Raw genomic sequence first — 26,989 nt, 5'->3', positions numbered from 1 at the left:
AGTATGAAGAGTTGTGGATGAAATCCTGATTAGTCTTTGGCTAGATTATGTGCATTCCCCATATTTTCTAACGTACATAATGAGATCGCTAGTGTTGTTTTGTGCTTCAAACTCAATTGCTTTGACTGGACGTACTTTAGAGCTAGGACATCATTTTTATTTCAAAACGGAGGTCTTCAGTCAGGACCTGACTTTGTTAATAAGTGTACAAGTATACAGTATCTATATTTCACTGAAACAAGAAAGTAAGAATAATAAACATCAAATACCTTGTTTTCACTGAATATTAACTTGATCAACTAATTTAAAGAAAATAAACTTTTTTTCCATAAAAAATGTAAGTTAATAGAAAAGTTCCACCCCCCCCCCCAAATACTTCAGCAGTAGAGAATGCTGAAAGAAAACAGAAAAATGGAAAGAGCCCACTAAGAAGGACAAAGAGGAACCTGAGCTAGCAGGTTAGTTACACAGCTAATGTTATTGCTTCTGTCTTTTCAAAAGATAAATAGAAGGTCAGGAAGATAAAGATCCTGCTTCCTGGTTCAAGAGGTTGCTGAGCATCTTGGAACACACTCTGCCTTCCAAACCATAGGCCTCACTGAAGATTAGAAACAGTTTCCGACAGATCAGAGTATCTTAGAGTTGGTGTTTTTAGCCAAGTAGAACATTGGGTCTAGCAATTATGTATACAAATACCTATTTCTGGTGATAGCAGTTTAATCAGAATTGTAAGAAATAGAGGAAAATAAACACTGGAAAAATCGGTGGTACAGTGAACTCAGTTAAACTCAAACACCTTACTATTTAAAAAGAAGGACTCACATTTAATTTATTCATCAATATTCATTTATAGAACGTTACCATGTGACAGGCATTTAAGATAAAAACTGTAGCAGCAACAGCAATAACAACAAACACAATACCCTTTTCTTCATTGTTTTTTATTTCCTTGTTGGCTTGATCTAACAAGCTAACTAAAAAAAAAATTTTGATTCAAGTAGCATTTTTTAATTGACTAGAAACGTACACCTTTATGATATATCAACCATAATTGAATTTAGAATATTATCATTGTTACCAATTGAAAGTATTGTATGTCAACATGCAGAAGTTATGTTCCTTAATTTTCAGTCTCAGTCAAAACACCTCAAGTGACTCAATGTAAGCTTTCCTAGGATTTATTCCATAAATTCCTCAACATATACATATGTAAACCATAGGAGTGCATATCACTTTGTAATATACATGTTTTGCATAATTCATTGTCCCCATTTCTGAATGCTTTACTGTGACAGATTCTAAGAAGTAGAAATCTTGGGTCAAAAGCTATGGTTGTTTAAGGCTCTTCATTCATTCTGGAAACCTGCTTTCCCCAAATATATCATTACCGGGCTTTCAACAATAATAAATATTCATATTCATATAGTACATTGTTATTCTAATTTGATTCTAATCACCATTTCTTTCATTGCTGGCCAAGAAGAACATATTTTTATAAGTCCATTAGCCATTTTCATTTCTTTTTTTCTGAGGATTGTTTTTTCTTGTATTTGTGCTCATTATTTTTTGGTAGATAGGTGGGAATTAAGTACATTAACTCTACTTTTTATATAATTTGAAAATACTTTTCTCATTTTGTTGCTTGCTTTTACATTTTTATGTTTTTTTAAAATTTTGGTTTTTGTATTTTTGTTTTTTGTTTTGTTTTTTGAGGCAGGGTCTTGCTCAAATTCTCAGGCTCAAGCAATCTTCCTGCCTCATCCTCCCAAGGAGCTTGGACTATAAGTATGCACCACCATGCCCAGCTAATTATTTTTAATTTTTTTGTAGAGACACGGTTTCACTATATTGTCCAGGCAGGCCTGGAACTCCTGGCCTCAAGCAATCCTATCACCTTGGTCTCCCCAAATGCTGTGATTATAGTCCTGAGCCACCAGCCTGATCCTATTTTTTTCCTTCTATAAAATAATTATATATTTATTGTAGAAAATTTGGAGAATACATACAATCACATAGAAGGGAATACAAATTACCTAAATCTCCCATAGATGGCTACTGCCAACATTTTTACTACAAATTTATCTAGTCTTTTATAATAGACTTAAATATAAAAATATACATGTTCTGTATTTAGGAAAACAGGATGATATTGTACATTTTGTTTATAACCAACTTTTACTTTTTACTAAATAATAGATAAAATACTACAGTATTATTAAATATTCTTTTACAGCATGGTTTATGTAATGTATCTCCTTTGGGAGATTTTTGGTTGTTGGCAATTTTTGCCATAGTAAATAGAGATGCACATCCTGGTAAATAAATCCTTCTATTAGCAGTATTAAATTACAGAACTATAATTTCTTGTGAAAAAGGGGCATTTTCTAAAGCTGCTGATGCATATAACCAATCTGCTCTCCAAAAAAATTTATACTGGTACAGTACTTTAAGAAGATGCTAACTTCTCTATACTCCCAACAATACTTGGTATTTTTATTACAAACATCACCACCAGAAAATAGCTTTGCCAATATGTAAGTTAAAATCAGCATCTCTAGTGTTTTCCCTTTCCCTTGACATTCATTCTTCTAGTCATTCAACAAGTAATTATTGAGTACAACCATGGATGAGGCACAATGTTGAGTTCTGAGAAAACAGTAACTCTTTCCTTTCTGAATCATTATCCTCCCTTTCTTGAGTCAAAGAAAGTCTTGACATGGGCTTTTCCTCTCATGTATCCAAGTATCTCAAGAATATGCTGTATCTCTTCTATCTCAATTTTACCTACTCAGGACATTCTAGTTGGTTTCTATTCTCATATCGCCCCTACTTTAAGTGGTAGTTCCATCTGCGTGACCTTTTTTTTAATTTGACACATTTCTGATTTTTGTTGAGATCAGTGTATTGCAGAGGGTATGGACAAGCCAGTTCAACAATGAGCCTCTGGCGACTGGGCGTTGTAGAAAGAGGGTAGATTTTGCATCAGAAAGACCTCAGTTCTCACCCTTGCTGTGTAACCTTGGGGAAATTACTTAGTTGTCTCTTTTGTAAAGAGTGTCTTATAACACATCTCACAGAGTAAAAAGTTCTAAAAGGGTACCGCCATCTGGTAGAATGATGAATTTTTGGTTCATTTCAGCCAAAGTTTGTTTGCTACTTGGTCTGTCCTCTTTCAACAGCCTTTTCTCTAGTTTTGCTTCCCTTTGTCTTCCAAGGCATCCTTAGCCTTCCCTAGTGGCCCTGGAAAAATCTCAATTTGGGATTACCAGTCTGTGCTTTCTTTCCTAAAGGATGTCTTATGTTATGACTCGATCTTCACCTTGATCTTGCATAAAATCCTGTTCTCACTGGACCCTGTTTTCCATAGTGATTAACTAGTTTTCAGGAAAACTGTGAGTTTCTTAAGGGCAGAAAACATGTCCTGTATTTACTGTCTTTGCGTCCTTGATGCTTACCTAGCACAGTGTCTGGCAGAATGTGAGTCCTTGATGATTGTTGAATGACTACTCATCTTAACTTGGCTGTTAGGGGCTCATAAGTCTCAATAACTTACATACTCTTAAGATATTCTTGAATGTTATTGTTTTTAGATATGAGGAAATCTAACGGTTCTGTGTATACACACACATATCCATAAAAACATATGTATATATGTCTGTGGGTGACGTGTGTGTACATGTGTGTATATCCCATTTTGATGTCCTTTTTAAATTTCTTTACCTGAAGATATCCTATATACCTAAAGACTAAACCGAAACGTCATTGTCCCCGGAAGGCCTCTACAGGTCTCTGATGAAATAAATCACTCATTTCTCAATGCTCTCCAAGCACTTTGTCTATTTACTCACATTGCCTTCTCCTTTGGTAGACTCTAATCTCCTATTTATCTTTGGATTCTTAATGCCCAACATACTGAAAAACAATATTGAAAAACGTGTTCAATAATCATTTAGCTGAATGAGGCGAGAGGCTAGGCTTAATCATTCATGTGGCTTTAAGTTTTAGTTTGTATAAACGAGAAGCCAGTTTACAATGAACTTAGAGGGCCAGATAGAGTGGCTCACATCTATAGTCCCAGCACTTCGGGAGGCCGAGGTGGATTGCTTATGGCCAGGAATTCAAGACCAGCCTGTGAAGCATGACAAGACCCCTGCCCCTAAAAAAATAAAATAAAATAAAAATAAAATGAACATGAATTTAGAGGATAGTAAGTAAAAAGAGGTAATGTTTAAAAAAAATTAGTGGTTAGGGAGATGAGGAAAGAGAATAGATTTTGATTGGTGGTTCTATAGGTTATAAATGTATGTATACGAGCCACCTTTCTCCCACTCCAGCTGCCTCTAATCTCTGACTGGTTCTAGCAGGAAATCCACAAAAGAAGGCAGCAAATTGCATGGAATTTACATTTTAGATAATGCTCTGCCCTTATAGACATACTACTTTCAATTGATGATTAAATTCCAGGAACCATGGCAGAGCTAAGGGCAGATATTTATACCTTTAAAACACACGTGGAGACCTCTGCCTAAGAGTGACCCTGCAGAGACCAAGTCCATGGGCATTACTTATTTAACACATTAAAGGAAATATGTGGGTAACTAGAGCTGCAATAGAAGGCAGAGGAGGAAATGAGGACCAGCTTCAGAACCAAATTGGCGATCTTGAAAATCTATCACTTCGCCCTTGCAATAGCTCATAACTTTGTATTATAAGTAAATTTAATTATCATGCTTTTGATTCAACCTTTCAATCCAAGGATGATGTTCTTAAAAAAATTAGACTTTAATTTCATAAGCCTTTTAGGAGGTATTTAATCTTCTGAGAGAAATCTTTTGTACTTCTGAGAAATTTTCTTTTATCATATATGGCCTTAGACCATCACTGAGTCTGCAGGCTTTCCCCCACTCTTATTTCCATATTTTATACTGAATACCCACCTTCAACTTCTCAACCTTGAAATGCTAGACAAAACCACACTCAAGTTATCAGTGGAGGAAATTTACCTGAGGAAAATTCTCAGGAGCTCCATTAATTGATAGATGGACACTTCTGAATTTCCCCCAGCCCTCTGCCTGACTTCCTTACCCTGGGGTAAAAAAAGAGTGAAAATAAGCACGATTGAAGAAAAAGGATTTAGGTTTGGGAAAATTTTTGTTTCTCTTAATAGTTCCACTTTGATTCCAGGGAAAAGACTGAATGTCATTGTTTCAAATATGAAGAAATCTGTTGGTTTTGAATTTGCTACCAGTTATCCATCCATGTGTGGAATCAACATATATAGGAAAGCAAAGGAGTCTGATTTCTTAATTTTTAAAAAATAAAACAGATGAGACAGCAAGTGATATTCAATCCTATTAAAGAGACTAAGCACCGACCTTTAAAAAAGTCCTTATGTTCTTTGCATTGGGATTGTGTGATATGGCTCCACAATTCAGGAGTACTGGAAATTACAGAACATCTGCAATGAAATTGTTTTTCTGTGAAAAACTGATGAATCACTTACTGCCAATGACTAGAAGGAGAAGCACTTGCTTATGCCCTTATGTAATGAATTTTTATGAGGTGAAGTTTGCTGTTTATAAAAAATACACTTTACGCTGCTATAGATGTAAAATAATAGAATTCAGAATTCACAGCAATGCATTACTGTGAAGACAGTCACCAGCAGAATATTACCTGCTTACAAAACACCAAAACAGGGCTATTACTTCTATAATGGAATTAAAAAAAAAAAAAAAAAACTTCACCTACCCAGTTGGATTCTAGAAGAAAAAAGTATTTAAAGAGACATAGTTAAAATTGACAGCTCTGAAATTGCATGTACTTTCAAAGCAAAGTTATTAATTCTCTTATTGGGTTCTTGAATTCCAACTGTTTTTTTCTCAAAGCAAGAATGCTACAGGATATTTTTAATTAAAAATGGCAATCTTAAGATACACTACAAACCTGAGGTGTGGCCTTTCTACAACATCATAGACATGCATATAGAATTCTCCCTACACTAATACCATCAGCTACTCTGCTCAATCCTTGTGAAGGGCTTGATGATCAAACTCCAAACTATCTTGGTTTCTACAGACATTTACAGAGCATCTATATTGTGCCAGTCAGTTTTTGGCTATAGTGCCACAAAAATGAGAAAGATACAGTCTCTGTCCTTACTGAGCTCAAAGGTTATTTTCCTGTTTGAAAGAGTCATCAAGTTGAAACTGAGAAAAATTCCACTAGGTCTGAGAAGGAAAACTAAGAAATAATGCTCACAATATTGGATGAGGATCCTTGCTCTTAAATTTTTTTTTTTTTTTGCCCTCTATATTTAGTCTAGAACTAAGTATTTTTAAAGCAAGTAATTATAATTTCATTTAGTGAAAAAGAACTGAAGTATTTTATTATTTCTGGTGACTATAAAGGCACTCTTACAAATTGGTGTGGATTTAAAATAGAGGCTGTCAGGAGAGGATGATATTTTCTGAGTGCATGGTGAGATATATTTACCAAGGAACCATTCTGAAAACCTCAAGAACAGTAAAGACTTAAGTTCCAATAATTCAGAATTGTGACTATTTACTTTATATATTTTCTTGAGACAGTCTTGCTCTGTCGCCAAGGCTGGAGTGCACTGGTGCGATATTGGCTCACTGCAACCTCCGCCTCCCAAGTTCAAGCGTTTTTCCTGCCTCAGCCTCCCAAGTAGCTGGGAATAAAAGTGTGCACCACGAGGGCCCAGCTAATTTTTGCATTTTTAGTAGAGATGGGGTTTTGCCATGTTGGCCAGGCTGGTCTTGAACTCCTGACCTCAGGTGATCCACCTCGGCCTCCCAGAGTGCTGGGATTACAGGCATGAGCCACCACGCCTGGCCAACTGTGACTATTCTTATTAGGTCTCAGTGGAGATTCAAGTTTGCATTGTCTCTTATTGGCAGCCAAACCATAACAATACTCAGAAATGTCAACATCTTTGTGTTGATATCTGGAAGAAACACAAAATCCTAGGTCAGACCCTGTATCTTAGATTCTTAGTTGTGGAAATAGTGACTTTACAAGTTTAGGCAGTTGACAATATTCAATATTCATGTCACTTCTTCAGATCTGGTGTATTAGCTCTAGAATTTTAAAGTAACTAAAATACATTTTTTTTTAATTTTTTATTTAGAAACACTGTACAAATATTTTGGAAAAGGAAGTAGGAACTTTTATTCCTTTTTGCCTACATACTTCTAAGTGATTAAAATGCACATATTACATGGAGTCAGATATTTAATATGTAATTTAAGACATATGAGATAATTCAGACTTTCTACAGTTGTGATTGGCTATAAAGGCAGGCTTTATTTAATGCAAAAATAGGTACTATAGTAATTTAGAATCTTTTACCTCCTAAATTATCTCACATCAAAAGACTTGTTTACGAGTTGTGAAGATGGTTTATCTTTGGATTAACTGAAAACTGGCCATGAGATTTTAAAGAAATAACCTGTTTGGGTCTTATTAAAAATAATTATATGCTCATTGTAGAAAATTTGGGAAATACAGAAAAACATAAAGAAGAAAATCAAAATTTGATTACCGAGAGGTATTTGTTGAAAGACATATTATGTGCCTATTTATCTCATTGGTGAGCTCATATTGTACTTAATTTAGTATCCTATTTATTTAATTTAGTATTACATTATGAGGACTTTCTCATGTAATTAAAAATATTCATAAATATTTCTGCATGAAATTCTTTCCTGTTGTATTTATATTGCATTACTTTAGTCAACTACATTGCTACACTCTTTTATTTATTTCCCTATTGTTGAGCATTTATGTTGTTTCACATCTTTCTGTATTATGAATAGTTTGGCACTAAACGTTACCATTTCCTTCAGATAGATCTCTTGAAGTAAATAAATATAAACATGTCCACATCCACCTGATTTTGAAAATCAGTTTTACTTAACTAAGTAGATATACAATTTATTGGTTCTGAGGTTTCAGCATAGACATAAGTTGAACCTGTTAATGAGAATATATTATTCTGCTGCTAATGGGAAGGGAAGTGAACTACCTACAGAATACTACACTTAGGGATCTCCTGGCCTCAAGAGTGACTTCTCTCAACTTTGTTTGACTTTTTATAGTTTCCAGAATAACAACGCAATTCAGGATTAGGTAAAAGACATTATACAAAATGGTGCTTACTTTATTTTTTCCCAACATTTTAAAACCATAAGCTTTTTTTTTTTTTTTTTTTTTGGAAAAAAGGGGAAATAAGAGACCACCTGGAAACATGAAGGCATATTCTCATATTCTGTCTTGTTTCATGATTTACATACTCTTTGAAAGATAAAAGAAATAGATACAAAAAAAGTTGATTTTGCTCCCCTCAAGATGGGGGATTAGAGACTTTTAATACATCTCAGCCACCTGGAAATAGCAAGACAGTGCATAAAGACCAAATCTGTGAGCTTTAATTCAAAAAGGAAAATAGGAATCCATCAAAATTGTGAAGGACACCCCAGATTCTATCAGTGTCCAGCTGATAAAAATGAGTGACCCCAAGTATGTGAAAGAGGCAGAGGGCCTCCCTCTGAAACTCACCTTTCCACTGCAGATTCAAGAAACCCAGGCCAAAGGAGAGCACTTTGTTTCTCCCAAAGCCAAGAGCTAATTTGGGGAGAGGCTTGGAGACTTTGTGAGGAAAAGACATTGGGAAAAGCTGCAAGCATTTTCCCACACCCAGGACTGAGAGCAGAATGCCATTTTTGATCAGGGTGCATACAAAGTCTCAGTCATTCTTTGGTGACCTAGCAGCACAGCCACGCACACATTGTAGTATCAGGCCAGAGACTGGAGCACTTGATCTGGAGCACAGTAGGGACTCCACAGCCAGAATTGTGGAAAGTGCCTCAGCAGTAGGTACTGGAATTGTGCTCTCCCCTGTTGCAGGCCTGAGGTGGGAGGAGATCTGGTACAGCTGCAGTTTCTCCTGGATGACAAGACTTGCAGCCAGGGCCAGCTTGGCAACCTGGAACTAGTCTGCCTGTGTTACCACTGGGTGTCCCTCCCTGCTCCCCTGAGATTGTGGTGCAGTGGGGCCTGTTCCACTCTACCCCCAGGCAAAAATCTAGGCATCTGGAGCACCTACTTGTCTGGACCAGTAGCTTGGCTACCCCATCCTTCATGGATGTAGATTATGGTGGAATAGGGCCCTTTCTGCTCCATTCCCAGGCAGATCTCCAGCTATTCAGAGCACTCCCTTGCCTGAATCAACAGCCTGAGCTGTCCCACCCTTCCAATGCATAGATCATGGTGTCGGGGGTAGTGGTGGGGGCCATGTTAATATACAGGCAGATCTCCAGAGATTAGGAGCACATGCTCCCCCTGGTTCAGCAGCTTAAACCGCCTCATGCTTTCTAGGCAAAGATCATGATACAGTGGGGCCCTCTCTGCTCCACATATAGGCAGATCCCCAGGCATTTGGAGTATCTGCTCACCTGGACCAGCAGCCTGAGCTGGCCCACTCCTCCTGGGCAGAGATTCTGGTACAGTGAGGCCCTCTCTGCTCCCTACCCAGGCAGATCTCCAGGCATGTGGAGCACCCACTCTCATGGACAGGGAGTTTAGGCTGCCCCTATGCCCTGTGCAGAGAACCTGGAGCTGGGAAACTTTCTCAGCTCCATGCCTAGGCATGACTCTGGGCACTTGGTGACGCCTCAATGGATTCTCCCTTGGCACTTCTGCATGTGCATGCCATCAAGGGGCCTGCAGGCAGACCTGTCTAGTCCAGCCCTGCCCATCTTGGCCCCCACCCCATTGGGGCTAAGGAGGGAACTCAGATACCTGTGTACTCTGTGAATAAGTCCATTGCCTGAGGCAACAGAGCTTCTCCAGTACACAATGATCAAGTATATATCCAGCTGTGTTGGCCCAAACTGGCTCTTACCCATGAGCACTATCCACTGGCTCTTAGGTTGAACTGCACAGCCCAATATAAAACCTGACAACAGAAGTGCCTATTAGGGCAATAGAAGTAAAGCCAGAAGATCCTACACAGCATTCTCTACAGTGATACCACTTAGGGAGAGCGGGAAAGGGAAAGTGGGGAAAAAAAAAAATTATAGGGCAAGAAAGAAAAAGAAAAAATCCTACCCCCACACAAATAACTACAAAAATTAGAAACACCAATGTCTCCAGATGAGAAGGAACCAGCAAAAGAATTCTGGCACCATAAAAAAAAATCCAAATGCAGTGACATCACCAACATTCTCTCTCCAGCAATGGTCCCTAACCAAAATGGAAACTCAGTAATGACAGATAAAAAATTCAAAGCATGATAGGATCAAAACCTCACATACAGATATTAACCTTAAATGTAAATGGTCTAAACACCCTACTTAAATGGCACAGAGTGGCAAGCTGGATAGAAAAAAAACATCCATCCTTTGTCTTCAAGAGATCCATCTCACATATAACAATACCCATAGGCTCAAAGTCAAGGGTTAGAGAAGATCTATCATATAAGTAGAAGAGAAAAAAGACCAGGGGTTGCTATTCTTATATCAGATAAAACAGACTTTAAACAAACAATAGTAAAAAAAGACAAAGAAGGTCATTACATAGTGATAAAGGGTTCAATTCAACAAGAAAACTTAACTATCCTAAATATACACAAACCCACCATTGGAGCAACCTGATTCATAAATCAAGTATTTCTAGACTTATATAAAGATGCAAACAGCCACCCAATAATAGTGAGAAATTTTTATCACCCCACTGACAGCATCAGATCATTGAGGAAGAAAACTAACAAAGAAATTCTGGACTTAAATAACCAATAGAACCTCATAGACATCTACAGAATACGCCACCTATCAACTACAGATATACATTCTTTGTTATCCGTGACAGAACACACTCCAAGATTGACCATATGTGCAGCCAAAAGCAAGTCTGAATAAATTTTTAAAAAAACCAATATAATACCACCAATCACACTCTTGGACCACAGTTGACTAAAAAGAGAACTCAATACCAAAATGATCTCTCAAAACCACACAATTAAATTAAACAACTTGGAAATTAAACAACTTGCTTCTGAATAACTTTTGGATAAACAACAAAATTAAGACAGAAATAAAAAACTTCATTGAAATAAATGAAAACAGAGACATATCATGCCAAAATATTTGGGATGCTGCAAAAGCCGAGTTAAGAGGAAAGTTTATAGTGCTAAATGTCTACCTTAAAAAGTTAGAAAAATCTCAGATTAACAATCTAACATCAAAACTAGAGGAACTAGAAAAACAAGAACGAATTAACCCCAAAGCTAGCAGAAGAAAAGAAATAACTAAAATTAAAGTGAAAATGAAACTGAGACTCAAAAATCCATACAAGGAATCAATGAAACCAAAAGTTAGATATCTGAAAGGATAAACAAGATTGATAGGCTGCTAGCTAGATTAACAGCCTGCCTCTCTCTCTCTCTGAGAAAGATCCAAATAAGTATAACCAGAAATGACAACGGGACATTACAACCCATCCTACACAAATACAAAAGATCCTCAGAGACTACTATGAAAAACTGCACACAAACTACAAAATCTAGAGAAAAGGGTTAAATTCCTGGAAACATGCAGTCTCCCAAGATTGAATAAGGAAGAAATTGAAGCTGTGAACAGACCAATATCAGTTCCGAAACTGAATGAGTAATAATAATAATAATAAAAAAACCTACCAACCAAAAAAAGCCTTTGACCAGACAAATTTACAGCTGAATTCTACCAGATGTACAAAGATGAGCTGGTACCATTCCTACTGAAAGTATTCCAAAAAATTGAGGAAGAGGCACTCCTCCTCAACTCATTCTATGAAGTCAGCCTCCACCTGATTCCGAAACTTAGCAAAGATATAATAACAACAACAACAAACTATAGGCCAATATCCCTGATGAACATAAATGCAAAAATCCCCAACAAAATTACTAGCAAACTAAATACAGAAGCATATCAAAAGTTAATTCATGATAATCAAGTAGGCTTCATTCTTGAGATGCAAGGTTTTTAAACCTATGCAAATCAGTAAATGTGATTCACCACCTAAACAGAATTAAAAATAAAAACCATATGACTAACTCAATAGACACAGAAAAAGCTTTTGGTAAAATTAGACATCCTTTCATTATAAAAATCCTCAAGAAACTAGGCATCGAAGGAAAATACCTCAAAACAGTGAGAGCCACTATGACAAAACCATATTCAACATCATACTGAATAGGCAAAACCTGGAAGCATTCCCCTGAGAACTGGAACAAGTCAAGGATGCCTATTCTCACCACTCCTGTTGAATACAGTATTGGAAGTCCTTGCCAGAGCAATCAGGCAAGAGAAAGAAAAGACATCTAAATAGGAAAAGAAGAGTGAAACTATTATCTCTTTGCTGATGATACAATTCTACAACTAGAAAACCCTAAAGTCTCTGCCAAAAGGTTCCTGGAACTGACAACAGACTTCAGCAAAGTTTCGGTATACAAAATCGATGTGCAAAAATCAGCAGTATTTCTATACACCATAACATTCAAGCTGAGCACCAAATCAAGACTACAATCCCATTTATAATAGATGCAAAAATAAAAATAAGAATAAAAAACCTAGGAATATATCTAACCAAGGAGCTGAAAGAGCTCTACAAGAACTGCAAAACACTGCTGAAAGACATCACAGGTGATACAAATAAATGAAAACACATTCCATGCTCCTGGATAAAAAGAATCAATATTGCTAAAAAGGTCATACTGCCCAAAGCAATCTATAGATTCAATACTACTCCTATTGAGCTACCAATGTCATTTTTTAATAGAACTAGAAAAAGGTATTCTAAAGTTCATAGGGAATAACAACAACAAAAGAGCCCAAATAGCCAAAGCAATTCTCAGCAAAATCAACAAAGCTGGAGGCATCACATTACTTGACGTCGAACTACATTATAAGGTGATGGTAACCAAAAGAACATGGTACTGGTACAAAAACAGACACATAGACCAATGGAACAGAACAGACAGCCAAAAAGTAAAGTCACACACCCACACCAATTCGTTGACAAAGTTGGCAACAATAAACAATGCGGAAAGGACTTCCTATTCAATAAATGGTGCTGAGAAAGCTGTCTAGCCATGTGCGGAAAAATGAAACTGAACCCCTACCTTTCACCATATACAAAAATTAACTCAATATGGATTAAAGATTTAAATGTAAGACCTCAAACTCTTAAGAATCCTATAAGAAAACCTAGGAAACACCATTCTGGATATCAGCTTTGGGCAAGAATTTATCACTAAGTCCACAAAAGCAATTGAAACAAAAACAAAAATTGACAAGTGGGACCTAATTAAACCGAAGAGCTTCTGCACAACAAAAGAACTGTTAACAGAGTACGCAGAAAATCTACAGAATGGGAGAAGACATTTGTAAACTATGCATCCAACAAAGGTCTAATATCCAGAATCTATGAACTTAAATAAATCAACATGTAAAAAATATGTAAAAAAAAGGTAAAAAAACCCATTACAAATGGAAAAAATATATAAACAGATACTTCTCAAAAGAAACTACACAAGCAGCCAATGAACATATGAAAAAATATTCCAAATCACTAATCACAGAAATGCAAATCAAAACCACAACGAGAGATCATCTCACACCAGTCTGAATGGCTATTACTAAAAAGTCAAAAAACAACAGGTGCTGGCAAGGCTGTGGGGAAATGGGAATGCTTATCATACATTGTTGATGGAAATGTACGTTAGTTCAGACCCTGTGGAAAGCAGTTTGGAGATTTCTCAAAGAACTTAAAACAGAACTCCCATTTGACTAAGCAATCTCATTAGTGGGTATATATGCAAAAGAAAATAAGCCATTCTACAAAAAGACACATGCACTCCCATGTTCACTGCAGCATTATTCACAATAGCAGAGACATGAAATCAACTTAGGTGCCCAGCAACAGTGGACTGGATAAAGAAAATGTGGCACATATACACCATGGGACACAATGCAGCCATAAAAAGGAACAAAATCATGTTATTTGCAGCAACATGGATGCAGCTGAAGGCCGTTATCCTAAGTGAGTTAGTGCAGAAACAAAAAACCAAATGCCACATGTTCTCACTTATAAGTGGGAGCTAAACAATGGGTATTCACAGACATAAAGATGGCAATAATAGACACTGGGGACTACTAGGTGGGGAGGCACAAAGAGGGTGCGAGTTGGAAAAAAACTATTGGGTACTATACTCCGTTCCCTGGGTGACAGGATCCACTGTATTCCAAACCTTAGCATCATGCAATATATGCGGGTAACAAATCTGCACATGGTACCCCCTAAACATGAAGTAAAAGTTGAATTTTTTTTTTTTTGACAGAGTCTCAGCCTCAGTTACCCAGGCTGGAGTGTAGTGGCATGATCTCGGCTCACTGCAGCTTCCACCTCCCGTGTTTACGTGATTCTCCTGCCTCAGCCTTCTGAGTAGCTGGGAGTACAGGCATGCATCACCAAACTCGGCTTTTTTTTCTTTTTTTTTTTTTTTTCGTAGAGATGGGGTTTTGCCATGTTGGCCAAGTTGGTCTTCAACTTCTGGTCTGAAGTGACCCACCTGCCTTGGCCTCCCAAAGTGCTGGGATTGCAGGTGTGAGCCACCATGCCCAGACTGAAATTACTTTTCTACCAAAGAAAAATATTTGCTAACTTATTTGTCGTGATGAGTATAAATGTACACTGCATAGTAGTTCTAGCTGCAGAGGACCACGGGTCATCAGTTCTTTAGACAACATGGCCAATTGGTTTGGCTAAAAAGCATGTTTAGAACTGTTTTCTTGCTGAAAATATCTTGTCTTAAACAGTAACACTTACTGAATGTTTTTGCTAAAATTGAATGTTTCAAATAAATCAAACTTTTGCCTCTAAGTGCCAACCCATTTTGAAGGCTTCTCAAACAGAGCAATACTAATTTCTCTGCCTTCTTAACCAAATCATACAGAATATAGGGTAGATTTCGTTGATTATCTAAGGTCATTTTTTAAAACCACAATTACCATTCACGGTTAGTCCTCAGAGCCTGTGTGTCCCTACTCTAAATGATACCAGATTAAAGTCTTTTTTAAGTTTTTCTTTTTTGATATCAAGTTGCTCATTATTGCTTGTTATGGTAAACCATGCTTGCTTTTACCAGTTTTCCTCTTCTCTTTTGTCTGTTATTTTTAATCTGTTGGTGAAAATTGTTTAGAATTATACTCAAAATAAAGCAGCCTCTAACTGGGGACTTGAGAAACTCCCACAAGTATAGTTTTGGTGATAGAATCTATTAAAATGTACTTAGGTTTCTTCAAGCTTTATTTCAGATTGCAGAACATTTCAGTGATACTGTTAATGGGAGTAACAATCATGGCTCATGTTGACTATCAGCTATAGCCTTTGACCTGTTTTCTTGCTTTGACTCATACCTCTGCACAAATTATCCAGAGTGATCCCTTAAAAATGTAAATCTGATCATGTCACATCTCTGCTTAAAATCTTCCTCTGGCCTCCTCAGACCTGGAATAAATTCAGGTATTGTCCCCTTGGCTTGCATGACCTCACCTCACCTACCTCATTTCCAGTCTCTTTCTGGTTCACTGGGATTTTTTGTGGTTCCTCAAAGAGGTAACACTCTCATCTCAGAGATTGGGCGCCAGCCATTTCCTTATCCTAGCACCCCTTTTCTGCTTGGCTTTCTCCCTGTTTCCTTCAGATTTCTTTTTAAATTTCACCTCAGAGAGGCATTCCACAAGCACACAATTCAATACAGCAACCCCTTTCACTCCCCATTTCTCAGCCTATTTTCTTCAGAGTACTGCTAACATTTGAAATTACCTTTATCATCCCTCTAAGAATGTAAACCCCACGACAGCAGGGGTTTTGTGGTATTCATGAAGGCATTCCCTGAGTACAGAAAAAGAATGTTTGCAAGGGCTCAACAGATATTTTTTGAGAGAATGCTTTATTTAATTCCCATTAGAATTCTAAGAGGTAGATATCACTGAATGTCCATTTCATAGGTGAACAAATTGAATCTTAAAGAAGTTAAATAAACTTGTCCCAAATCCAGTCACTAAATACTGAAAGCAGGGGAGCTGAGAGCAAAGTAGTAGGACATACCTTATGTGAGCTCTGATTGATATCTGAGTAATTTAGATATGATCACTGAAGTCGCTTGGGTACTTTAAATACAAAAGTAGCAAGCTTGATTTGAGAGCAAGTGCATGGGAGAGAAAACAAAAATGTTAAGCGTAAATGTTTTTATTTTCCCAAGGAAGAACATTTGTAACCGATGGTTACCTACTTGAGGCTAACATGGAAACATATCATGTTGCTAAATCCCACCCAGTTTTCCTAAAGCTTGAGCCTGGAGGCTGCTGGGGAGTAGAAACAGTTGCACCAGAGGTAGAGCAACTCTTCTGGCAGTGTCCAGAGAGGCAGAGACTGAATAGAGTTCCTGGGGGCTGACATAGCAACTTGGCCAGGAAGTCTGGTATCTGCAGTGGGGCAGAGATACTCAAGAGACACCTGGGTGTGTCAGCCTGTCATAAATCTATTGTTTATAAACTGAACACTACCTGGCATTAGTGTGTTGTTTGTTAAGCGTACTATATGCAAGAAAAAAAAAAAAAAAAGGAAACTATAAAGGAAAAAATGGACAGTATTAGATGTGGTACACACCAAGATATGCCACCCAGCTCCTTCTGCAAGGATGGACATAGTGCCCAGCTATGGAGTGTGGTCAGTGGACTGCCTCCAGCTGCTGGATATGCTTCCGCGACAGAGCTGCCATGCTTGAGATCACAACCTTCCCAGAGCTGCCCACACCCAGTGACTGATAGAAGTGTAGGTAAAAAGGCCTATTTACTTTGGCCTAATTTAAACATTCTGACAGATGACACTAGCTCAGAGCTCCCCTCTGGGTTGGCCAACTCTTTTCAGGCCTGCTTTAGAGCACTCCCATTTCTTCTGCCTATTCCTGCTTCTTTGCTCTTTCCCTTCACAGGCATGCATCCCTGAGAGTTATACATAAAAATCTCTTGTACTTCAAACCGCTTTCAGTGCCAGCTTCTGCAGAACCCTATCTGTGACCTTAGGTTTATTCAGCTAATAAAACGTTTCTATTGCTACACTAGAACTAAAAGGCTCTGGCTATCTAGTGATGAACAAAACAGTCATGGTCTCTGAACTCACGGGGATTATCACCTACTAGAGGAAGCAGATGTTAAATAAAAATGAAAAATAATAAAAATCTATTTTCACTAAGTGTCATTAGGGTCTATGGAAAAAAATACCGCCCCCCTAATACTCACAAGTCTATCAACTAGCATATATGTGAAGTACTGTTTTCATGTTAAGATTTTGACAATATGGATAACAACCACTTAGAAGTTACTCTATCAAAATAATATAACAAAATTATTGATATAACAAAATTTTGTTGACTTTATTTAATCCTTTCAAATCTGCAATGTTGAGGAATCATCCAGTTACTTATGAATGTCCTTATCAAACTAGATCACTGGTAAAATGAGACTGCATGTGGACTTCTGAAATGAGTAAGGCAAATGTAGACTCTAACTAGTAGAGATCTATCCGCCAGCATCCACTCTTCTAAGAACACCTCAGTTTCCTGTGGTGAACAGCCTCCTCCAGGACTCCTTTAGGTTCATGTGGTATATGGGAGGAGTGTCACCTACATTTAAGTAACCAGGAACAGTATTTTCCATCCCCTAGCTATGGTGGTTGGTTCAGGAATGTGCACATAATCCAAGGCAGACCAGTAACAGTGAGCTCCTGGACTTTAGCGGGAACTATTAGGCAAGAGTATCTCATGCCAGTGGGATCAGAAAACTAGCAGAATATAAGCCTTGAGTTTCTAGCGGCCATCATTCTGTGTGAGAATGAAATTGACTCAGAATAATACTGACAACAGCAAAGGAAAGCACTACTATTATATCCTATTTAGTATGTGTCAGGTATTGTTTTAAGAGTTTTATTTACACTAAACATGTAATCCTTACAATGTACAGATGTGCAGAGATGTGGCACATTGCCCTAGGTTATACACAAGTGGGATTTGAATCCTAGCAGGATCTGTGTCCCTCATGCCATGTAGATGCATCATAAAAATGAGAGCCAAGGGCTAAAGCCTGTCTCAGAGAGAACCATCTGAGCACCTACATCCAGACTGGGCCTGCAGTGTGCAGCTGGACTCTTCACTTAATGAACTCAGATTCATCATTGCATTATTCACAACAGAAAGTGAAAAGAACCTAAATACTCTATGACGGTGGTTAAATAATAATAGGAATAGGAATACGATGGCATATGCATAGCCTTTTGAAAATATATTATGGCCGGGTGCAGTGGCTCATGCCTATAATCCCACAACTTTGGGAGGCCAGGGTAGCAGGACTGCTTGAGCCCAGAAGTTCAAGACCAGCCTGGGCAACAAAGTGAGACCTCATCTCTAAAAAAAATTAGCCAGGCATGGTGGCATGGGCCTGTGGTCCCAGCAACTTGGGAGGCTTAGATGGGAGGATCACTTGAGGCCCAGGAGGGAAAGGCTGCAGTTAGCCATGATCGCACCACTGCACTCCAACCTGGGTGACTGGGTGAGGCCCTTTCTCACCAAAGAAAAAAAAAAAAAGACGTTTGTATATATTTTTATTTTTTTAGAAACGACCTCAAACTCCTGGGCTCTGCCTCCCTAAATAGGGAGCCTGAGATTACAGGCATGAGCCATTGTGTTCAGCCCTAAAATATTTTTGAAGAATATTTATGCATACGAAAAAATGCTATTTTTCAAAAATAACAAAATTGCATATTCATTGTAATAATTTTGTAGATAAGAAATGTATGTGCAACAAATCTACAAATATAGCAAAATATAGTGATGATCTCTCTCAAAAAATTGTGGGAGAGTTGATTTTATATTTTTTCCTGAATTGTTGATGTTTTCTACAATAATGTTTTAAAATTACAGGAGGCAAAAGAAGGAAAACTCTTAAGATGTAAAATACTCTTAACTCAAACTACAAAACTTCTTCGGTATCTTACACTAAATTGAATCTAAATTAAACTTACAGTTCATTCAATCACAGAATGTAAACTCCACGAAGGTAACTTTCTTTTTCCTGCTTAATGTAGTGTTGTGCCTCCAATGGCTACGTCAGTACCTGGCACCTGAGTGCTTTTCAATGAAAGATGAAGAGAAAAATGAACTGGCAGTGTATTTCCACCATACTAGCAAGACATTTATTTAAAAACATTTAAAAACTGTTTTTTAAAAAAATTCTAGTTAAGACTTGAAATAATTCAATGTTCAACCTAATAATTCTATACAATTTTAAGTCTAAATTTATTTTTAAGTAAAAAAATGCAGAGAAAAGGAGTGAATGATACAGAATTATCTTGATATGCGCTGCTGTATTATTACCATGCTAAAGGCCTCTTTTGTTTCAATAAAACTATGAATATTTACTGAGAATGAGAGCTCTGAATCAAAGGCAAGAGAAAGAGACCTGTAAATAGTGCTGTTCGTACTAGTTGCCCCCAGTTGTTCCCAGGCCTCACTTCCAAGTTGCCTTAAGTAATTTTTGCTTTCTCAATATAAAGCCAACTGTGGAGGGGTCAGACAGCTGAGGACTGAACTTCTTAAAAACTGGCTTCGGAGAACAGCGTAACATTACAACTGAGGTGGCCGGGCACTGGCTCACGCCTGTAATCCCAACACTTTGGGAGGCCGAGGTGGATAGACCATAAAGTCAGGAGTCGAGACCATCCTGGCTAACACGGTGAAACTAAAAACACAAAAATTAGCTGGGCATCGTGACACGCACCTGTAGTCCCAGCTACTCGGGAGGCTGAGGCAGAAAAATTGCTTGAACCTGGGAGGCGGAGGTTGCAGTGAGCAGAGATTGCGCCACTGCACTCCAGCCTGGGTGATAGAGTGGGACACCGTCTCAAAAAAAAAAAAAAAAAAAAAAAAATTACAACTGAGAACTGAGGCATCAGGTCTTAAGGTTTAAAACAACAGTCTTATAGTTGTCACATTATCATATTATGTCATCTCTGAAAATAAATGCACACTCATCCCAGAGTCTCCAAAATCTTTATCTTTAGAATCCAACCTCGTTTTAAGTAGTAGTAAAATGAAGGAGCATTGTTAGTAGTCACCTGACAAAAGTTGTCCACTATTCTTGACATTAAAAATTGAATGCAATGATTTAAATAACATTTCCATAATATATTTAGAATCACATGGTTTCTAGTGATTAGAATTTAGTCATGACTGGAAAGGAGCAGAAGACAATGGCTAGGCAGCACATTCCTTATAAAGGATACATAAATCGTTTACTTAGGATGATTAACATTCAGAATTTAAACACGGTGCATTTTTTTCCTCAGAGGAAGCAATTTTAGTTTCTAAAGAGCATTTACTTCTGACATCTCAATTCCTGATTTCAGTGGCTGCAGACTGTGCACTTCTGTGCCACACTTAGGACAAGTAAAGTACATGTCAAATAAGAAACTACTCTTAGCACAGAAATAACAGAAAATATGCTCACATCCTATGGTGTGAGGCATGGTGGGCCACTCTCCACAAAGAGAGCATTCTTTGCCACTAGTGGCTAATGTATTGTCACTATTAGGTGCACCAGTAAGAGGGATACACCATGAGGACAGCTTGGCTTTCAACTTCTGGACACTGATAAGTGGTAAGAGAAAAATCAGAAATTCAGCAAAACCATGCCAGAGAAGTTCCCTATTCATGTATTCAAAGCCAACTTCACGTATGTTTTGAGGCTTGCAAAATACAGAATGAATGCCTAGGAGACGTTCTGTCAAAGTTGCAAACTTTCCCCTCTGAAGGAAAATCAAAAAATTAATCAGTCCACCTAATTTCAAAAGTCCAACCACAAAATTCACACACTGCTTGACTTTCCCAAATGATGCTAAATGATGGTTTCGAAACAAATCATAGCATCGTTCTTCTAACCACCTCCCACCAATTGTACAAACAGCATACCAGATTTTTTGATTTTTACTGGGTGGCTGATATCTCAGGTTAGGGGAAAAATCATTTTTGTACTGAGTATTCAAAACTGACTGTCCCACTGTGGCATTTTTGGAGTAGATGGTGAATCTCCACAAGAAAAGCCATAAGCACGCTTTCACCTCTGGCTCAAAGCGAGCTAATAGCCCAGGTTTAAATCCATGAAAGCACTGAGTAAACTGGGACCAAACTAGCTGCTCCAGGGCCTTGTTTAGTTCAAGCGCATCCAACTGGCTTATTCTTAGCACTCTGTTTGCACTCTTTGCATTCTCTTTTCTGGAAGCCATGTCTTCTCTGAAGGTCTCTAGGAAAAAATACAATTGAAGAACATTAACAAAGAGTTGCAATCTTGTACAACCCCCTCAACTTATGCCCGGAAACTGTCATACACAAATTACACAGGATACATAAGAGATGAGCCTTTCAGTAGTCTAAAACAGTACAGCGGATAATCACTTCTTACTTGAAACTTCTGTCTCGTCTCTCAGAGCCTTTCTTTCTCCCCCTGCCTTTTTTTTATTAATTTCTTTTTCTTTTTTCTTGGCCCTCCTCATCAAAGAAATAACAAAACAAAACAAAACAAAACCTGTACCCTCTTTCCACAAATATACTTCTAAGCAATACTCTTTGGTCAGATATTCTAGCAGGGAGATACTAAAATCCTGAAGTTAACAGAAAGGAGGCTGAATAACATGACTAATGAAGAGACATTGGAAGGTAATAAATACAACTACTATATAGAACATTGCAATAGATGGTTAAGACAAGACCTCCGTTTATTTTCCAGCACTTCTACTTACTCCAAAGGTGTTATTTTTCAGCAAGTCATTTAATCTTTCTCAAATACATTTTCTATGTGTAAAGGAAGTTAAAAAGAAAAATAAAAGAACAATACTTGGTTACTATTCTATCACACTATTGCAGAAAATAAATAGTACTAAATCTTAGTATGAGGGAACAAGAATGCAGAAATATCATTATTAACGTACTAAAAACGTATACATCATACAGTACTCTAAGAAAGCTATGATATAAAAATATATACCACAATAATGTCATAAATACACTAAGGAAACAAATTGGTGCTAAAGGCAAAAAAAAAGAAATGTAAGAGCTGATTAATGGTTAGCTAGGTACAGCTTACTGATTCGATACACATATATTACTGATTCAATACACATATACGTATTATGTGCAAGCTGATATAATTAAAACACCAAGTCACTGCTATAATCCAGTATACAGACCAGTTCAGATACTTTAAATATTATTAACTGGCAAATCCACCCATGACCAAAAAAAAAGTACATCATTACATTGCTCACTTTGAATATATACCATTTTTACTTGCCAATTATACTCCAATAAAGCTAGGAAAAAAAAAAAACACAAAAAAATTAAAATGGGCTATCACCACACTGGGCTTGGTTATCATGTCTAGGCCTTTAAAAGGCCAATACACTAACAGAAAGAACAGTTATTGAAGGAGGCATGGATCCTGCCAGAGCTCACTGCCATGCTCTGGTCATGTATTCTTCGACAAGTCATTTCCCCGACCCTGACCTATGCCTTGGTTTCTTCACTGATAAAACAAAAGGCTGGAGATAAAACAACCTTCAAAGTCTTTTCACATTATATTCTGTTATGATTTTTAGTAAAAAAATGATAAACACAATTTATTAGAAGGTAAAATAAACGTGTACTTCTTGAAATTGGGAGTATCTTTGACAACCGAAGATGTTTTCAAGAGGGAAGTTCTAAATTTACCCATGCATCCTAGAAGACTTAGTGGCAGAAGACTACATGTTTAATAAGTTCAAGTCCAGGAAATAAAAGTGATCATTGAATAACAGGTTGTTTGGTGCTATTTTTCTCTCAAACCAGATATACAACAGGAATGCTTCTCACCATAAATGCCAATGATCTTCTGGGCAGATCTCACCATTTTCCCATTCCTGCAGCTCCCTCAAGACTGGACAGCCTATAGCTATGGCAGTGGGAATTTTTGCTCCAAGTTCTTCTGTGAAACCCTTGCCTCATACTTGCCAGAAGCTACACACAAAAAAGAATAAAGTTAGAAAGGTAGTTCCCTTTCCTCACTCTACAAATCAAATCTATTGCCAAGGACTGTTGATACGTGGTCCAAAATTTTTCCTAATCCATCTGTCACTCCCTATCCCCCGCAAACCTTTTCCTGAATTCTGGCTGCTCTCCTCTCTCATGGATTCCAACAAACTGGTCTACCTTACCTTTTGCCTCCTTCAGTGCATTCCCCACAATGCCAATGCTCTAAAACACAAACCTCCCCAAATCCACTCCCAGCTTGCTTTCCTTCTTTACGCATCATATCCAGTCAAAAAGTACCCCCTTCTTTTGTTCACCAGTAGACTTCACTGTCCTTTCCCTTTGTGTGGAACAGTCTGTTTCCAATCTTTAACTGAAAACTCATACTAAGTTTTTAAGTACTGGCTCAGACATCACTTCCTTCTGACTCCAAATTTGGGTAGCTGCCCATCGAGTTGTTCCCTTGGCACGCTATTCTTTCTCTTTCTTGGCCTCTATCTACTGTACATAAACTACTTATAAATTGTTTATTTCCTCCACTAGAGGATAAGCACTGTTGTAAAGATTATTTGAGCCTTATTACAGTTGAATCAGAACAACTATCTCAGTTCCTGGTACACAGAAGGCACTCTACAAGCACTAGATAAATGAATAAATGAACAGGATGAAAGTCTGTGATGTGTGAAGGATAGAAAATATAAATTCCCATCCATTACACTTTAAAATTATTTCAAATTACCATATCCAGAAAGATGATTATTACTAATTTCACTAATTTCAACATGTTTATTGTGCATCTGTTATTTACCTGTTAATGTGAGAGCTAGTGATATAATGGTACAACAGACACTGTCTCAACCCTTGTGGAGCCTATAGTCTACTGTGGAACGAGAGGGAAAAGTAAAGGTGTGCTATATAAAATAAACAGGTGATTACAATAAGGTGCGATCAGTGATCTGCAAGGGAAAATTCAAGGCACTATGGTTACAACTATACTTCAGAAGGTCAGATAAGGCTTCCTGGGAGAGGAAATACCTAAGCAGCTACCTGAAGTATTAGCATGTCAGCCTGGTAAAGGAGGGTAAGATTATTATTGCCAATGGTGGGAAGAGTAGGTACTAAGGACTAGAGGTGCACAGATGAGATAAGGCTGGAAAGAAGCAGGAGACAGGTCCTAAAGGCCCTAGAAGCCAAGCTGAGAAGGCTGTATTTTATGAAGAAGGTAATGGGAAGCCCTCAATAGTTGTACGCAAAGAACTAATAAGATTTACATTTTAGACTGTTTGTTCTAACCAACCTGAGGAAAGAATGGATTCGAGGCTGAGAGAAAAGACTGGAAACATAGAGACTAGTTAACAGGTTGTTAAAATGATCTGGTGAGAAACTAATGATGGCCTAAATTAGAAAAGTATCAGTGGGGACAGAGAGAAAAGGGTATCTTTGAAAGCGATGAGGTGGTAGAAGTGACACTATCTGGAGAGAAATAAGCCAAGACAAACTGACTTAAGAAATTGAGTGATAGAGATCCAAGTCCCTGAAACAAGAAATCCATGAGGCAATACAGGTTTGAACAGAAAGATAATAAATACATGCAATGTTAAAGATCTGAGGCTCCTATGAGACATCTAAGTGGAAAAGTTCAGTAGGCAGTTATATAAATATGACAGAAAAAATCTAGGTAGAATTTTAGAAGTCTGATGCCCCTCTGGTAAAACTAATCTATTTTAAATCTACTTGATCTATGTAAGTGCTAAAATCAAGAAGGCAGTGATTCAAAACAAGATAGATCTTGTCTATTTGTAACACATTCAACTTTCTTTGTAACAACATAATCTTATTCTGTTAGTTTTTAACTGCTAACATATATTTGTCTATGATAAAGATACATATATCTCTGGACTTTTAATCCGTCTAAACTGTGGTCTTCACCATCACAGTCCTGTGGTCTCTGTTCCTCTAGTCTAGTGGTTTTCAAACTTGTGAGTTCATCAGAATCACATAAAGCAAACATACCTCAGAGACATTCTAGGTTAGGTTCCAGACCACTGCAATAAAGTAAATATCACAATAAAGTAAGTTACACAACTTTTTTGGTTTTCCAATGCATATAAAACTTACACTTTCACTATACTGCAATCAATTAAGTGTGCAATAGCACTGTGCCTTAAAAACAATGTACATACCTTAATTAAAAATTACTTGATTGCTAAAAAATGCTAACAACCACCTGAGCCCTCAGTGAGTTATAATCTTTTTGATAGTGGAGGGTCCTGCCTTGATGTTAATGCCTGCTGACTGATCAGGGTGATGACTGCTGAAGGCTGGGGTGGTTGTGGCAATATCTTATGACAACAACAAAGTTTGCTGCATGGATTGACTCATTTCATGAAAGATTTCTCTGTAGCATGCGAAGCTTTCTAAACGATAGCATTTTACCAAGAGTAAACCTTCTTTCAAAATTGCAGTAAATAGTCTCAAACCCTGTCACTGCTTTATCAATTAAGTTTATGGGATATTCTAAATCCTTTGCTATCTTTTCAACAATGTTTACAGCATTTCCCCAAGTGTAGACTCCATCTTAAGAAACCACTTTCTTTGTTTATCCATAAGAAGCAACTCACTGGGTACAGTGGCTCATGCCTATAACTCCAGACCTTTGGGAGGCCAAGGGAGGACTGCTGGGCAACATAGGGAGACACTGTCTCTACAAAAATTGAAAAAAAAAAAAAAAAAAAAGCCAGGCATGCTGGCATGCATCTGTAGTCCTAGCTACTAAGGGGAGGCTGAGGCAGGAGAGTTGCTTGAGCCCAGATTGAGAGGCTGCAGTGAGCTGACTGCTATTGTACACCAGCCTGAGTGACAGAGCATGATCTTCGTTTCAAAAAAAAAAAAAAAAGAGGGGAAGCAACTCATCGATTCAAGTTCTATTATGAGACTGTAGCAAATCAGTCACATCTTTAGGCTCCACTCTAATTCTAATTCTCTTGCTGTTTCTACCACATCTGTAGTTATTTCCTCCACTGAAGTCTTGAACTCCTCAAAGTCATCCACAATGGTTAGAATCAACTTCTTACAAACTCCTGTTCATGTCGATATGTTGACCTCTCATGAATCATGTTCTTAATGGTACACAGAATGGCGAATCTTTTCCAGAAGGTTTTCAATTTACTTTGCCCAGATCCATCAGAGAAACTGCTATTGGCAACTACAGCCTTATGAAATGTAGTTCTTAAAAAATAATATATAAAAGTCAAAATTACTCCTTGATCCACAGGGTGCAGAATGAATGCTGTAATAGCAGGCATGAAAACATTAATCTCCTTGTACATCTTCGTCAGAGCTCCTGGGTGACTAAGGTGCACATCGATGAGCAGTAATATTTTGAAATACTTTTTTTGAGCAGGTCTCACCTGTGTGCTTAAAATATTCAGTAAACCATGCTGCAAACAGATGTGCTGTCATCCAGGCTTTGGTTTTTTTATTTATAAAGTACAGGCAGAGCAGTTCTAGCGTAATTCTTAAGGGTCTTCGAATTTTTAGAATGGTAAATAAGCACTGGCTTCAACTTAAAAGCCACCAGCTACATTAGCCCCCAACAGGAGAGTCAGTCTGTCCTTTGAAGCTCTGAAGCCACATATTGGCTTCTCCTCTCTAGCTATCAAAGTGTTACATGGCATTTTCTTCCAACATAAGGCCTTTGTCTACCTTGAAAATATATTGTCTAGCCTAGCTACCTTCAGCAATTATTTAGCTAGAGCTTCTGGGTAACTTGCTGCAGCTCTGATGTCAGCATTTGCTGCTTCAGCTTGC

General features: G+C 37.7%; 1 protein-coding gene across 3 annotated transcripts in view; it reads right to left on the bottom strand.

Moving 5' to 3' along the window:
- Nucleotides 1–923: 923 nt before the first annotated feature.
- Nucleotides 924–26,989, bottom strand: part of LOC105483557 (peroxisomal biogenesis factor 2) — a 37,318-nt gene continuing 11,252 nt past the window's right edge. The window contains exons 3-5 of one of the 3 annotated variants that reach the window (XM_011744439.3): nt 25,193–25,224; nt 23,024–23,167; nt 924–21,419 (exon numbers count right to left, since the gene is read on the bottom strand). In XM_011744439.3, the coding sequence (XP_011742741.1) occupies nt 20,485–21,419; nt 23,024–23,060 (972 nt within the window). In that variant the 5' untranslated portion in view covers nt 23,061–23,167; nt 25,193–25,224 and the 3' untranslated portion in view covers nt 924–20,484. The remainder of the gene's footprint in view (nt 21,420–23,023; nt 23,168–25,192; nt 25,225–26,989) is intronic. The other 2 variants (XM_011744436.3, XM_011744441.3) reach the window with 2 other exon arrangements.

The sequence above is a fragment of the Macaca nemestrina genome, chromosome 8 (assembly GCF_043159975.1).
Source record: "Macaca nemestrina isolate mMacNem1 chromosome 8, mMacNem.hap1, whole genome shotgun sequence".
NCBI lineage: Eukaryota > Metazoa > Chordata > Mammalia > Primates > Cercopithecidae > Macaca > Macaca nemestrina.
This window is presented reverse-complemented; position numbering and strand designations above follow the sequence as displayed.